General features: G+C 45.6%; 1 protein-coding gene across 2 annotated transcripts in view; it reads left to right on the forward strand.

The window, feature by feature from the left end:
• Positions 1-15,654, forward strand: part of HLF (HLF transcription factor, PAR bZIP family member) — a 61,528-nt gene that overhangs the window by 1,425 nt on the left and 44,449 nt on the right. For both annotated transcript variants that reach the window (XM_033138727.1, XM_033138728.1), the window contains exon 2: positions 3,399-3,734. In XM_033138727.1, the coding sequence (XP_032994618.1) occupies positions 3,399-3,734 (336 nt within the window). The remainder of the gene's footprint in view (positions 1-3,398; positions 3,735-15,654) is intronic.

Raw genomic sequence — 15,654 nt, forward strand, 5'->3', positions numbered from 1 at the left:
AAACAGCCCTTACCAAATACCTCTTTGCACCCAAAAGCTGCAAAAGGTTTTTGTAAATATTTTAGCAATGACTTATTCTACATCTTTTGTAGGTTCTAAGAGGGTGAGTGTTTGTGGTGTTTGTGACATATAGAGGGTGCAATGCACACTCCATTAAAATCCGCAGCAGTGGGGCTTGTTAGCTGTTATGGACTGCACAGCGCTCAGCATTTCCCTGTAGTTTTCTAGACAGCTTCATATGCCGCCTGTGAAATTTGAGTATTGCCTGCGCAGGCTGATCCAAGGCAGGCTTCCTTTAGAGCAAGTCACACTTTGTTCAGCGGGACTTACTCCCAAGTAAGTGTGCATGGACTTGTAGCATTCAGTCTTGTGAGTGACACGCAGCAATCCACGAAATCCACAAATAAGAAAAGGACACAGAGATTATGATGATTTTTCCAGAGGAAGCCTATCTGGAAGGAAGGTTCAGAATTAATCCAAAATCATGGCAAATCATAAGCGGTCAATTGTGGACAGCTGATCTCTTTCCCTAAATCCTAGAAACATTTTTTTTTAAAAAAAGATATATTGATCAATATGTCGACCACTTTGTCTTTTGAGAAACTTCCTTAGAAATTTAGGCTGCAGTCTAGTCTGTCTATAGGATCCTCTACCCACCAGGGAGTAAGCCCCATTGAACACAACAGAGCGTATGTCTGAGTAGATGTGTAACTCTGTTTATTTGAATCTTTGGGCCGTTATAGTGCTTTTTTATCCAGCATAATGACAGGAAATCTCCTTTTATGCACCTCAATCTTAAACCCAGTTTATGTGGAAGTCAAGACTGAGCTACAAGATGCGTTGGAAATCCTTGATTAGGTCTCTCTTCTTTCTATACTGAATCACAGCTGTAGGACTCCATGAATTTATTTGTTTTTAATATATATATTCCTCTGGGAAAGCTCGAGGTGGTGTACATGGTCCGCCCCCCCCCCGAATTATTCCCCACAACAACCCTGTGAGGTAGATTAGGTTGAGAGGCGGTTACTGGCCCAAGCTTACCCAATGAACTTGATGGCCAAGCGGGGACTTGAACCCTGGTCTCCCAGGTCCTAGTCTGATACTCTAACCACTATGCTACACTGGCTCCAGTGGCTTTACACTGAGTAGTGGGAAGAATGGGTGTGTTGACCGTCTCCCTTTCCCCACAGCCACTTTCCCAGTGAAAACCTAAATTATGGCAGCTGTTAGTCCTAAAGTACCAGTATTCCTCAGTCCTAAGGGACAAACAGTTCATATGCATTCTTGGCTTCAAGCAAATGTGAGCGGAGGAGAACAAAACGCAACAACAATCGCCCCCCTCCAACAAACACCCAAATGTTTTGGGGGTATGGGGCAGAATAGATCAGGACAATGGTACATACAGAAGTGGGGGAATTCAACCTTGCCTTTCCAGCTCTCTGTTCTTGCGGCTAAAGCAGTTTAGTTAAAAACCAAGAGAGATCAATGTGTAGTTTGTGGGAACATCCTATGCAGTACAGTGACCACCGTTTTTTTTGTTGGGAAAGATTCATTTAAATCACACGATTTACTTCCACATTTAATGACCTTTTGTTGGCTCATTTAGATCTTTGCAACCAAAGACCACTTCTGCTCGTGTGCTGCATGCTTTTAATCACCAGGTCATTGTAGTATATTGTTAACTCTGCTTTCTTGTGGACGATAAAGGCTATTATATTTATTTGTCTCGATCAATGGGACCATGGTACGGCTCTTTGTCTTGTGAGCTATAGGCTCTGCAACTTTGTAGAACAGAAAAGAATTCAGGTCGTTCTTCTGCTTAAAGGTAAAGTAAAGGGACCCCTGGCCATTAGGTCCAGTCGTGTCCGACTCTGGGGTTGCGGCGCTCATCTCGCGTTACCGGCCGAGGAAGCCGGTGTACAGCTTCCAGGTCATGTGGCCAGCATGACAAAGCCGCTTCTGGTGAACCAGAGCAGCGCACGGAAACGGCGTTTACCTTCCCACCGGAGCAGTACCTATTTATCTACATGCACTTTGACGTGCTTTCAAACTGCTAGGTTGGCAGGAGCTCGGACCGAGCAACGGGAGCTCACCCCGTTGCAGGGATTCGAACCGCCGACCTTCTGATCAGCAAGCCCTAGGCTCTGTGGTTTAACCCACAGCACCACCCGCGTCCCTTCTTCTGCTTAAGGACCAGGCAATTAGGTTTTTGAGAGGGGTGGGGTAGGGATCAAACTTTTCCTTTGAAAGTTCAGCTCTCGGGAAGTTCTCCTGTTAAAGCCCTATTGGGATGAACGGGAACCCTGCGAGAACAGCTCTCGTACTGCTCTGATTCATCTCAGTGGGCTTTGTGCAAGAGAACCTGCTGGCAGAGTAAGGGCGTTTTGGATTTTTCAACTTTCAGATTCCCCAAACGAGGGGTGTTAAAAAGAAGTTTTAACATGACTTGGGAATTCAGAAGATGTTTTGGTGAAATGAATGCAGTTTAGTTTTGCTTGGGAAGGAAAATGTGTGTAAAATTGCACGGAAATCACTAAAAAGGATTGTCCCGCACTTGCAGTTGTTGTTGTTGTTGTTGTTGTTGTTATTATTATTATATCATTTAGCGCTACCTGGCATTTCCAGAAGGTAAAATTAAAACTCTTTGGTTTTCCCGAGAGCGGTTTATGTGTTTTTTAATTAGATGTAGAGTTGCAAAGCGAAGTGTTGCCCAATCACAAAAATAACAGCAAGTTTGACTTCCTCTCTCTCTCTCTCTCTCTCTCTCTCTCTCTCTCACACACACACACACACACACAACATTTTAAGACCACCCCTCATTGAATAAATTGGCAAAAATTAAATTTCATCCTCTAAAATGACACTCTCAACTTGTGGGGCATGTCCTTTTAGGCAACACTTGTTTGAATACCTCCCTCCCTCCCTCCCTCCCTCCCTCCCTCCCTCCCTCCCTCCTGAGTTTCCTGCACTGCAGGGGGTTGGACTAGATGATCCTTGGTGCCCCTTCCAACTCTACGATTCTATGATTCTATCATCTCTCTCTCCCGCTTCCCCCTTTCCCCGACTCCAACTCTGTCTTCTGCTACGAACGCTCTGATGAAACCTCGGAGTGTTTGGGTCTTAACGTTTGCTCGAAGCCAAGTGTACAGATGAATTGCTAATTAGAAACAGAGGCGGAAACCTTGCATATATTTAATGAGTCGAAAATAATTTATCCCAGGCCCTTCACAACCCTATACCAAAACGTAGAGCTTGCCATATGGAGAGAGTCGTAATTGCAGGAGGACTGACTCTTAGGGTTTTTCCTATAAAGCAAAAAAACAACAACAACCAAACTCCTTTGTGGACGTACTGACTTTTTGTACCCTCCCTGTCTTCTCTCTCTCTCTCCCTTTTAGCGTTTTATAAAGAAAAAGACAAAGAGAAAAAGCTGGATGAGGACAATACCAATGCCATGGTCCCACAGTCCGCTTTCCTGGGTCCTACATTATGGGACAAGACACTTCCCTACGATGGCGACACTTTCCAATTGGAATACATGGACCTGGAAGAGTTTCTCTCGGAGAACGGCATTCCGCCCAGCCCGGCCCAACATGACCACAGCCCTCACCAACCAGCTCTTCAGCAATCTACCTCAGCATCACCTTCCGTCATGGACCTCAGCAGCAGAGCATCCACGTCGGCCCACCCTTCCATGGTTTCTCAGAACTGCATGCAGAGTCCAGTCAGGCCAGGTAAATCAGGCGTAAGGAGCTTTGTTGGGGAGACTTGAGTGCAAACAAACAGAATGATTGTGTGCGTGTGCGGGCATATATACATACTAGGGCAGGGGTCAGCAACCTTTTTCAGCCGTGGGCCGGTCCACTGTCCCTCAGACCATGTGGTGGGCCAGGCTATATTTTGAGGGGGGGGGAATGAACGAATTCCTATGCTCCACAAATAACCCAGAGATGCATTTTAAATAAAAGCACACATTCCACTCATGTAAAAACACCAGGCAGGCCCCACAAATAACCCAGAGATGCATTTTAAATAAAAGCACACATTCCACTCATGTAAAAACACCAGGCAGGCCCCACAAATAACCCAGAGATGCATTTTAAATAAAAGCACACATTCCACTCGTGTAAAAACACCAGGCAGGCCCCACAAATAACCCAGAAATACATTTTAAATAAAAGCACACATTCCACTCATGTAAAAACACACTGATTCCTGGACCGTCCGCGGGCCGGATTTAGAAGGTGATTGGGCTGCATCCGGCCCACGGCCCTTAGGTTGCCTACCCCTGCACTAGGGGCTTTTGTGCCTCAACAACCAACCCCCTCATAGAGCTTCTTCTTCCCATCCCATGCAAGTGTCATACATCCCCAAACCGCACCCATTGATCATGAATTCCACACAACCAGTGCTGTTTTTCTAGAAAAAGAGTTCCGGCAAGTTCTGGCAGGGGAAAAAACGCCTTGCACACAACCATCCACATACCCTTACTTATTTTGGAATGAAGTTCCAGCTTATTCAAGGAGGTTTATTTCTGTGGCCAGTTTGTATGTTGCTAGCAACAAAGTTTGCTTTTACACCAGCTCCTTCCCGTGCCGTCTCAGTAACCTTTATAAAATAATAACAATAGCAATAGGCTGCCCATTTGACTGAGTTGCCCCAGCCACACTGAGAGGCTTCCGACATATATAAAAACACAATACAGCCAAACCTCAGTTCCTGAACACCTCCGTTATCGTGCATTTTGGCTCCTGGACGCCGAAAACCCAGAACTAAACGCTCCAGTTTTTGAACGTTTTTCTGAACCCGAACATCCTACGCGGCTTCCTCTTGAGTGCAAGAAGCTCTTGCAGCCAATCAGAAGTCGGGTTTCGGAAGTCGAATGGTCTGCCGCAATGGATTACGTTTGACAACTGAGGCTTGACTGTAAAACATCACACAGTGCTATTTTTCTAGAAAAAGAGGTGCTGGAACTCACTATGAACGCCACCTGTATTCTTCTATAATGGCAGTGGCACTCACCTGAGAGGTGCCGGAACTGAGTTCCAGTGAGTTCCAGCTGAAAACAAGCCCTGGCAGCACACATTAAAAAGTTTCCCTGTACAGGGCTGCCTTCAGATGTCTTCTAAAAGCCAGGTAGCTGTTTATTTCCTTGACATCTGACGGGAGGGCGCCACTACCGAGAAGGCCCTCTGCCTGGTTCCCTGTAACTTCACTTCTCACAGTGAGGGAACCGCCAGAAGGCCCTCGGAGCTGGACCTCAGTGTCTGGGCTGAGCGATGGGGGTGGAGACACTCCTTCAGGTATACTGGGACGAGGCCGTTTAGGGCTTTAAAGGTCAGCACCAACACTTTGAATTGTGCTCAGAAATGTACTGTGCTTTAGTCCAGGAAGCTCACAATTCAGACATGGCCCTCCAGATTTAAAAACTGCTGTTTTTGCTGCAACAGACAGTTTGTAGTTTTTATTACTGCGCGAACTTTTGTGGCCCGCAGTCCCCTTCATCAAATGTTAATGAAGTGTTATCCTGAGCTGCAAATACATACATATGCATTCATGGTTGTTTCTGGGGTTGGGGAGAGAAAGGCAACTGAAGTGAGCAGGAAATGAAATGCAGAAAAGTACAGGCTGTGAGAATTGTGTTCCTTCAAAAACAAAACCCAGACCCAGTTGTTGTTTGTAACACAGAAACCCCAGCATTGGTAAGCCAATCGACACATACAGTGTGATAAAAACCCTTTGGTCCGGTCTGCAAGTGGGATGGCACCGAATCTCTTGATGAGTTGCAACTCTGCGGTTTCAAGCTGCATTTTCCCATTTGAAGTTTCTTTGTTGAAAAGATGGCTGCTAAAGTCAGTTCTGGAGTGACAAGGGAGGCGGAAATGCTCCCCCCCACCCCGCTATTATTTACTTATTTGTTTTGCCATTCCTGGCGCCAGGTTTGTATCCATTTGTTCTTTTGCGTAGAGACTGGCCTGTGGGTCACAACTTAAAATGGATGAAATCCTAGATTTCCCCTCCGGGGCTTTTGAACGATGGGTTCTCCATCAGTGGGAAAGAACTCCTAAAAGTAGCTACTGTCAGACGCAGAAAACATCATGAAACCTGCATTTTCCATGTAAGGCTTTTTTTGCGAGCAAGCGGAACTTGCTTGTATTTTTAGCAACCAAGTCCTCATTTGCTTTCCGTAGGAGAAAGTCAACTAGCTGTTCAGTTTCCTATTTCACATTAGCTTTGAAAATGGAAAAAAAAAAAAAAACGGTTTGAGATTTAATGGATCTTGATAAGGATATGAAATTTCTGGCTTGGATTTGCCCCCCCCCCCCCCCGCACCTTTTTTTTTCCTTTTGCAACTTGCAAACCAGCATCTAGCTGCTCCAGCAGCAACGTGTGCCAGCAAGGGCTTATATTAGTGAGGTGTTGTTGTTCTTTGCTGTGATTATGCCAAAGGACCTGGCTCGCGAGGAGAGAGCCACGAGTCTGGATTTCCAAAACAAGGGGCCTCATTTGGGAGGGAGAAAAGCGAGCCTTCCTAACTAGCGTTTTCCTGATTCAGTTAATAGGAGCAGGGATAGATTGGTCGATTTTGCAGGAGCAAACGCCACAAATGCTCCGTCAGGTTGCTTCTGATTCTCTCCTTCTGCAGCTCCCTGCCCTGCAGCTGGGCTGCGGAACTGGAAGCAAGCCCTGCTGTGAGTTAAAAAGTGCTGGGGAAGGATGTGCAATGGGGAAATTGGTGGGTATTAGAAGGAGAGGGTTGCACCGGCCTGCCTCCCACCTGCTGATTCTCCCTTGGAAAAGCAGCCTTGCATTTATGTTCTCTTGGCAAGCGCTCATTTGCACAGGCAGCATGATGAGATCATTTGCATGGAACTGTTGTCAAAGGATTAGTTATCTATAGGGCCTGCCTTGAGTGGCGTCGGTGAGCAGGATTTCCCCTGGCAGTGGGCTCATCCTGGAAAGGTTGTCCTCCCCACCTAGTTTCCTTCTGGAAGTGGTCACATGACAGCTTCGAAAAAGCTTCTTAGTGAGCTCGGAACATCATGTTGCAAACGGCTCCCGGGGCTGCTGAGTTCTGAAAGAAAAATTGCAAAACGGCTCGGAGCATTTATAACAGAGAAGCAATCTGGAAGTGGTTTCAAATTAAGGGGGAGTCCAAAAATGCGCTTCGTAGGGAGTAAGCTTCACTGAATATAGTGGGCCTTCTAGCACGATCCTAGGAATGCTTACTCGGAAGTAAGGATTCACTTTCTGAAACGATACGCTGACTGAAATTTAGCCGTCCTTCGAAATGCACGCTTTCCCGAATTTTGTGGCGTGTTTCTCCAGGCAAGTAATGTGTCGTGTTTCTCCAGGCAAGTAATGTTATTGAAGCATTATCTTTGGGGAAATCACGTTGCAAAAATGGGAAAAATTGCGCACGCAAATGTGTTTATTTGGGGCCAGACGCAGTTTCCTCTCTCCCCTGTCCTGGGACAGACTTCAAATCCGAGACTGTTTTCAAAAGCATGAGATAAGAAGTCCAGATAAATAAACATTGGGAGTGGAACATGGTGCAAACCTCCTGAGGAACCTATGAAACCGTGTTTCTTGTCCGTGAAAAGCCGGAACTGCGCTTGCTTCTTCTGCGCTAACTTGGCATTGTTTTTATCCTGTGGTTAGTTTTGTTCTTCTGAAAATAGGGCCTAATGTCATATCATTGCTTGATGACTTGTGTGCCATCACAGATAAAACTTGTATTTTGAATGAAGTTGACTCTAATGGAGGACTTTCCCTTATGTGTCGTCAAGTGTTGAGTAAACCAGTGATCTGAACGCATGTGTGAAATGGCTCCCAAGTGGCTACCTCAGGGGTCAGCAACCTTTTTCAGCCGTGGGCCAGTCCACCGTCCCTCAGACCATGCGGTGGGCCGGACTATATTTTGAAGGGGGGGGGGAATGAACGAATTCCTATGTTCCACAAATAACCCAGAGATGCATTTTAAATAAAAGGACACATTCTACTCATGTAAAAACACGCTGATTCCCGGACCATCTGTGGGCCAGATTGAGAAGGTGATTGGGCCGCATCTGGCCCTTGGGCTTTAGGTTGCCTACCCCTGGTCTACCTTGAGTTGAAAAGGCTGCTCTTTGTGGTTTATGTAGTTTCGCTTGGGCTCCAAAGGCCGCTTGCAGTGTCATGCAGTGGCAACCCCACAGCTGGAATAAAAATGTGTGTTTTGTACCACACGTGCAAATGGCAGAGGACCACGGCCAATCTGGACTTACTGACACAGTTACGTGAACCACAAGTGTGAATGGGTCACATTGTTGCTCTTTTAGGTGCATAAATAAAAAAAGTTTGTGTGTGTGAAGCAGTGTTGATAGAAAACGTTATTAAGAGTTCCTGAGCTACATGCCCCCCAAGTTCAAATTTGCTTGGGAAGAAATCGCTGAATGAGACAGATGTGCTTAAGTGTTCCTGGGTCTTGCTGATTCTCAACCTCCATTGCCAGGTTTCCTCCAGCTGGGCTTACTAGCAGCACATGTGGAAGGGATCTAGGGGTCCTGGTGGACCACAAGCTTAACAGGAGTCAACAGTGTGATGCAGCAGCAAAAAAAAAAAAAAAAAAAAAAAGCTAATGCTAGTCTAGGCAGCATCAACAGTAGTGTAGTGTCTAGATCAAGGGAAGTCATAGAACCACTCTATTCTGGCTTGGTCAGACGACACTTGGAATACTGTGTCCAATTCTGGGCTCCATAATTTAAGAAGGATGTTGACAAGTTGGAACGTGTGCAGAGGAGGGCAACCGAGATGATCAGGGGTCTGGAAACCAAGCCTTATGAGAAGTGGTTGAAGGATCTGGGTATGTCCAGATTGGAAAAGAGGAGACTGAGAGGAGATATGATAGCCATCTTCAGATATCTCAAGGGCTGCCACATGGAAGATGGAGCAAACTGCTCTGGAGGGTAGGATTCAAACCAGTGGCTTCAAGTTACGAGAAAGGAGATTCCAACTAACCTCAGGAGATACTTTCTGACAGTTAAGAGCTGTTCGGCAGTGGAACAGACCCTCACGAGAGGTGGTGGACTCTCTTTCCTTGGAGGTTCTTAAGCAGAGGTTGGATGGCCATCTGTCATGGATGCTTTAGCTGAGATCCCTGCATTGCAGGGGGTGGACTAGATCACCCTTGGAGTTCCTTTCAACTCGAAGATTCTACTACAGTCCTTGGACCAAAAGGACCCTTTTCAATGGATCATAAGTGGGCATAGGAATGGCTGAGCAACCTGTTGATTGCTCCTTGTAAATGCCTGCCACAACCTCCAGCAGAAGTTCACCTCTTGTGCTATGTAGGTCAGCCCTGAGAGAAGGAGAAAAGTCTCATTGCTTCTTTGTTTCAAAGGTGTGTTCAATCTGCATGCATATTTGAAAAGGCCACAAAACTTTGACACTTTGTTTCCGAGAGCCGATTAAAATGTTTGGAAAGGCACGTGGCTTAGCCCCCAGCTTTTTGTGCGTGTGTGCAAAAGGTAACTCAGAGCGACTTACAAATAACAGAACATGCATCAAAGCTCATATAGAACTAAAACAGAGCAAAAACTAAAATAGAACTTTCATATGTGTGTGTGTGTGTGTGTGTGTGTGTGTGTATATATATATATATATATATATATCACACACTGAATGAAGCCACAGATAATTAAAAACCTAAGGCCTGGCTGAAAAGAAACGCTTTTGTCTGGTACCGAAAGATACATAATGATGGTGCCAGACGAGCCTTCCTGGGGAGAGCAGTCCCTAAGCGGGGAGCCACCACTGGGAAGGCCCACCCTCTGCATCTCATCATAGGGGGCACACACAGAAGGGCTTCAGGTGATTATTGCAAGGCGTGGTTTGGTTTATGTGGGGAGAAGTCGTCCTTGAGGTACAGTGGTACCTTGGTTCTCAAACACCTTGTTACTCAAACAACTTGGAACCCAAACACTGCAAACCTGGAAGGAAGTAACTTTTTCGGAAGCCGAACGTGATCCGTTTTGAGTGTTATGCTTCTGATTTGAGTGCTGCACTTCTGTTTTGAGTGTTACGCTTCCGATTTGAGAGCCACACTTCCATTTCGAGTGCCACCCTTCTGTTTTGAGTGTTACACTGAGGCCTGTCTGTTTTTGCTATTTATTTTGCGTTTTTGTTTTTGCGGCTCTTTTTGTTTTGTTTTTGTGACTGTGTGGAACCCAGTTCAGCTACTGATTGATTGATTGATTGATTGATTGCGTGACTGCAGTACATTGTTTATTGCTTTCATCTTATGGATCAATGGTCTCGTTAGATAGTGAAATCCATGTTAAATTGCTGTTTTCGGGGTTGTTTTTAAAAGTATGGAACGGATTAATCCGCTTTGCATTACTTTCTGTGGGAAAGCTCGCCTTGGTTTTGGAACGCTTTGGTTTTGGAACGGACTTCCGGAACGGATTAAGTTTGAGAACCAAGGTACCACTGTATTGGGGTCCTGAGCAGCATAAGGCTGTCTAGGTAAAATCGAGCCTCGAACATAAGGGGAGAGAAGGTGTTTTCAAAAAGGCCCGGCCAGGCCCTTTTGGGATGTCTGTTCTTTCAAGGTACAGAGAAAAACATGCAGATAAGCAACTTCCACACCACTCAACGAGTTGGGAGGACTGTACCAGTTGCCTTGCTGGACATTTGAACCAGCTCTCTAACACAAGCCACATGCACTAAGACGTGTCGCAGGGGAGGGCAAATGATTAGAACGGCAATCTTCCACTGTTTCGGGAGACTGCCAACTTTTTAATGATCACCTGTCAGAGTTAATTTGCAACCTCTGTTACGGGTCAGTCATTCGCATGATTTGTGCTCTCGGTTGGTCATTTGAAGCCCATCCATCCAACCCCCCCCCCCCCGGTCGCAGTTCCCTTCACCCCCCTGAAGTTGTCTGCATGCAGCACCGTTAGGAATCTCAAAGCATGCTGATAAACCTTTCCTTCGGCAAAGTTGTTCTGGTTGCAGGTTTTCTTTTTTTTAATATTCATGGATTCCACTCATACTAGAAGAACAATGCCCAAGGCTGACTTGGACTCACCAGGGCTTAAATCCAGGAAAGTTGTTTTCAGTTTAGCTCTGCAACAGACGAGACTCATAAAAAGGAAAAGGGGCTTTGGGGCATATGGAGAGTGCATATTCTTCACCGCTCAGTGACCTAAGTAGCACTTATGAACTTTGGGATTTTTGCGGGGTTTGGGATTCTGGACGTTGATTCTCAGGAAATCTCAGCTCTGCTCACTGGAGAGCCAGTTTGGTGTAGTGGTTAAGAGCAGCAGACTCGTAATCTGGGGAACCGGGTTCGCGTCTCCGCTCCTCCACATGCAGCTGCTGGGTGACCTTGGGCTAGTCACACTTCCCTGAAGTCTCTCAGCTCCACTCACCTCACAGAGTGTTTGTTGTGGGGGAGGAAGGGAAAGGAGAATGTTAGCCGCTTTGAGACTCCTTCGGGTAGTGATAAAGCAGGATATCAAATCCAAATTCTTCTTCTTCTCTTCTTCTCTTCTTCTGTAGAAACTAGTGCAGTGGCAGAGTGCTGAATTTCTGTTGAGAGCACCTGAGGTTCAATCGCACGCAGGGGTAGCCAGTGTGTGGTGTCCTTTGGACATTGTTGGATAGCAGTTCCCATCATCTCTGACCACTGGCCATGTTGTCTGGGGCAGTGCTGGATTTATGTATAAGCTAAACAAGCTATAGGGACGCAGGTGGAGTTGTGGGTTAAACCACAGAGCCTAGTGCTTGCCGATCAGAAGGTTGGCGGTTCAAATCCCCATGACGGGGTGAGCTCCCGTTGCTCGGTCCCTGCTCCTGCCCACCTAGCAGTTCGAAAGCATGTCAAAGTGCAAGTAGATAAATAGGCACTGCTCCGGTGGGAAGGTAAACGCCGTTTCCGTGCGCTGCTCTGGTTCGCCAGAAGCGGCTTAGTCATGCTGGCCACATGACCCGGAAGCTGTACGCCGGCTCCCTTGGCCAATAAAGGGAGATGAGCAGCGCAACCCCAGAGGAGTCCACGACTGGACCTAATGGCCAGGGGTCCCTTTGCCTTTAAAAAAGCTATAGCTTAGGGCCCCACTCTCTTGGGGGCCCCCAAAAAAATTAAAGGGGGAAAAACTGGATGTACATTTCCAAAATATAAGATTAGTTCAACAATTACTTTGATAAAATGCATATTTTGTTATGTGCAAATGGATTTAGATACCTGTTAGGTCCATAAATTACCATATAGCATATATTCAGCACCAAAAACAGCACCAAAAACAGGAAAGACCTGTGTTGAGGGTTCTGGAGAACTACTGCTGTCCAAAACTGTTCGAATAAGCAACAGACTTTAATTAAGACCCCCTTACTGAGAGCCGGAAAGCCACTAAAGCAGTGGTGAGCTCAGTGGCCTTCTGGAGTTGTGAGTTACGTTTCTCCGTCCCCTTCCCTCCTCACTTCTCCCGTTAACGAATAATGGCTGCTGTTTTCAAGTAAGAAATCCAGCTTCACCTTTGTAGCCGAGTCTGTCTTCCAGCAGGCAAGGCAGAGTGTACTCTGTAACAAAAACAGTCGATGGCGTGATCAGCCACCTCATTAAGCATGGATAATACTGTTGTGCGTCTGCGGTGAGGAGTCTTAATTCAAATTCATCACTCCCAGAGCTGCTCCTCCATCACAGGGAATTGTGCTGGGCAGCGAAATAAAACCAGGAGTGTGCTTCTTGACTCCCCATTCCACCCCTCTTCCTAAATAAAACAATTTGAGTGTATCTAAATAAACAGAATGGACGTTTTGCAACCTCTGTTTCCCATTTTGAAGGAAGGCCAGAAATTCCAACTGGGAAGTTGTTTACTGTTCATCTGCTGTCCAGAACAGTGTCCTAACAGACCCCATAAAATGTATTTAAGGTGTGCAAAAGAAATGAGCTGTTTAGGCAGGCATAGGGTTACCTTGCAGTTAGGAACAGAAGCACGTCAATAGTTTTATAGGTGGTACTTAACACCTGCCAAAATAGCTGAATAAAACAAAAGCAAAGCTGTGTTGGAGGTGCGGTAAAACAGAAGGGACACTTATACATATCTGGTGGACCTGTGAAAAAATCAAAAGCTTCTGGGATATAGTATATGACGAACTTTAAAAAAAAGTTTAAATTTAATTTTGTGAAAAATACAGAATCTTTCCTATTAGGAACAGCAAACACAGGTATAGCAAAAGAGGATAGGAAAATATTCCTTCAAAGGAGGGCAACCAAAATGGTCAAAGGCCTGGAAACGATGCCTTATGAGGAACGGCTTAGGGAGCTGGGTATGTTTAGCCTGGAGAACAGAAGGTTAAGGGGTGATATGATAGCCATGTTCAAATATATCAAAGGATGTCATATACAGGAGGGAGAAAGGTTGTTTTCTGCTGCTGCAGAGAAGCAGACGCGGAGCAATGGATTCAAACTACAAGAAAGGAGATTCCACCTAAACATTAGGAAGAACTTCCTGACAGTAAGAGCTGGTCGACAGTGGAATTTGCTGCCAAGGAATGTGTGGTGGAGTCTCCTTCTTTGGAGGACTTTAAGCGAAGGCTTGACAGCCATCTGTCAGGAATGCTTTGATGGTGTTTCCTGCTTGGCAGGGGGTTGGACTGGATGGCCCTTGTGGTCTCTTCCAGCTCTGTGATTCTATGATTCTATGCCTCAGGCGCGGCGAGGACCTTAATTGCCAGAAATTGGAAAAAAGAATTTGTGCCAACAAATAAAAAAAGGAATGGCAGGATAAATTATTAGATTATACTGCATTGGCCAGATTAACAGAGACAATTAGGGGACAACCTAGACAAGAATTTCAAAAAGAACGGGGGAAATACAGACAATATTTTGCTAAACAGTGCCCCAAAATATACACCTGGACTTGTTTTGATTAATTTCTACAGGAGACATTTTGCGGTTTTTAAAGTCATAATTAGGAAAAACTGTAATAATCACATATAAAAAGAACAGTACACAAGAAGTAAATAAGGATAAAGGGTGTCTCTTATTTTTACGTTATGTTTTCTTTGTGTAAGGGGATAGGAGTTTAATTTTGATAATTAAATTGTCAATGGTAGTGGGTTTGTTTGTATGTATGAGTTGTTGTGGACTATGTTGTAAATAAAGTATAAAAGAAGAAGAAGGACTTAACCCCAGTTTAAGTTTGTATAGGGTTGCTTCCTAAATCTGGCTCCTGAAAGTGAACACAAGGTTCTGAAAAGCCGGATTTGGAGAAAAAAAATGATAAAAGGAAGCCTTCGGATGTGAGCGCTTCCTTTAGAGGGGAGTATAGAAATCAGTTTGGGGTCTGCAAGCAGATCTAACCCAGCATTTGGCTGTGCTTTTTAAATTTGCCCCGTGGCTGGCTTTCTAATATATTTTGCATTATTTTACTGCAAAACTCAGAAGTTATTATTGGACTTGGGAACGTGCCGTTCCCCAGCCTGTGTTGTTGGCAAAGCTGTGATGTCACTTTGATAATTATACCCTTGATGTACCCTGAAGCACATGCATTCTGTCGTGTCGTCTTAGGGGGTCGCTTTGGGAACTCGGCTTGTGTGCTGCCGCCGCTGCTGCGTCCCTTGAACTTTAAGGTGCAGGCGATGAAACCCGCTACGCCTGTAGCACCTTAAAACCCCGGGGCCCGTGTGATCAAAGCTCGGCAGATTTGAACGGAATGCCTCTGCCGAGCTCAGTGAGCTTTGGGGGAGTTTTCTTGGCAGAATTAGGCCAGTCATGCGCAAAACACTGGGGCGGAATTAGCACATTGTGCATGTGGGCTAAAGGCAAAGATCGCCGACTCAAAACTTCCCTTGAAATGTATGCAGCACGGATGGCATAGATCTACAGCCAGGGCTTACTGTACCTCTGGGCCTTGGCATCTGTTTTTAATAGGAGGCCTCCACCCTGGAACAAATGAAGTAAAACGAAATCGAAGTGTTCCAGAGCAGGCGCAGAATTCATTTCTTCTATCACTAAGTTAACTAGAGAGGGAGGGAGAGTCCTTCAACTTGCGGGAAGGCGGGGGGAGCTTCCAAATTCAGGGGTGCCTTGGTTTCCTGACAGAACTGAACCTCCAGCACATTAATTCTGGAAATCAAGCTTTGTGCACAGTCAAACAAACAAACACTGATTTTTTTCAGAATATTGTGAATTGCTGTTCATATCGCTCTCAGAGGAAACTCTGTAAGCCAAGCCCTCAGGCAACCTTAATGGTTTTTGGATAGAAACATGCCAAAAACTGTACTCCAGGGCTAGAAAACATAGTGCCCATGAGGCACTTTTTGTGTAGTTGCTTTTGTGTAGTGTGTTTCCTTTTTTATAAAGAAAATTCTTTCTAGTCCTCAAGAAATATGTTTTGAAGACATGATGGCGAGTCATGCTAGAGGTTGAGAACTGACAAGCCCCACAGAAGCAAGTTTAGATTTGTGACTTTTCTGCCTCACTAAATCTCCCGAGGACCAATTCTCATGACCACTCAGGGCATGTGGGACTCTCTGCTTTTGGAACAATGTATTTGAGCTTTCAGTATAAGGCCACAGTAGAACTACCACAGGTGATGGTAAATATGGAGTCCAGACCAGACCAGGCAGGGCGTGTGGTAGAATGGAGTGGGGGAATCATGGTTG

This window comes from Lacerta agilis, chromosome 2, assembly GCF_009819535.1.
Source record: "Lacerta agilis isolate rLacAgi1 chromosome 2, rLacAgi1.pri, whole genome shotgun sequence".
Classification (NCBI taxonomy): Eukaryota; Metazoa; Chordata; class Lepidosauria; order Squamata; family Lacertidae; genus Lacerta; species Lacerta agilis.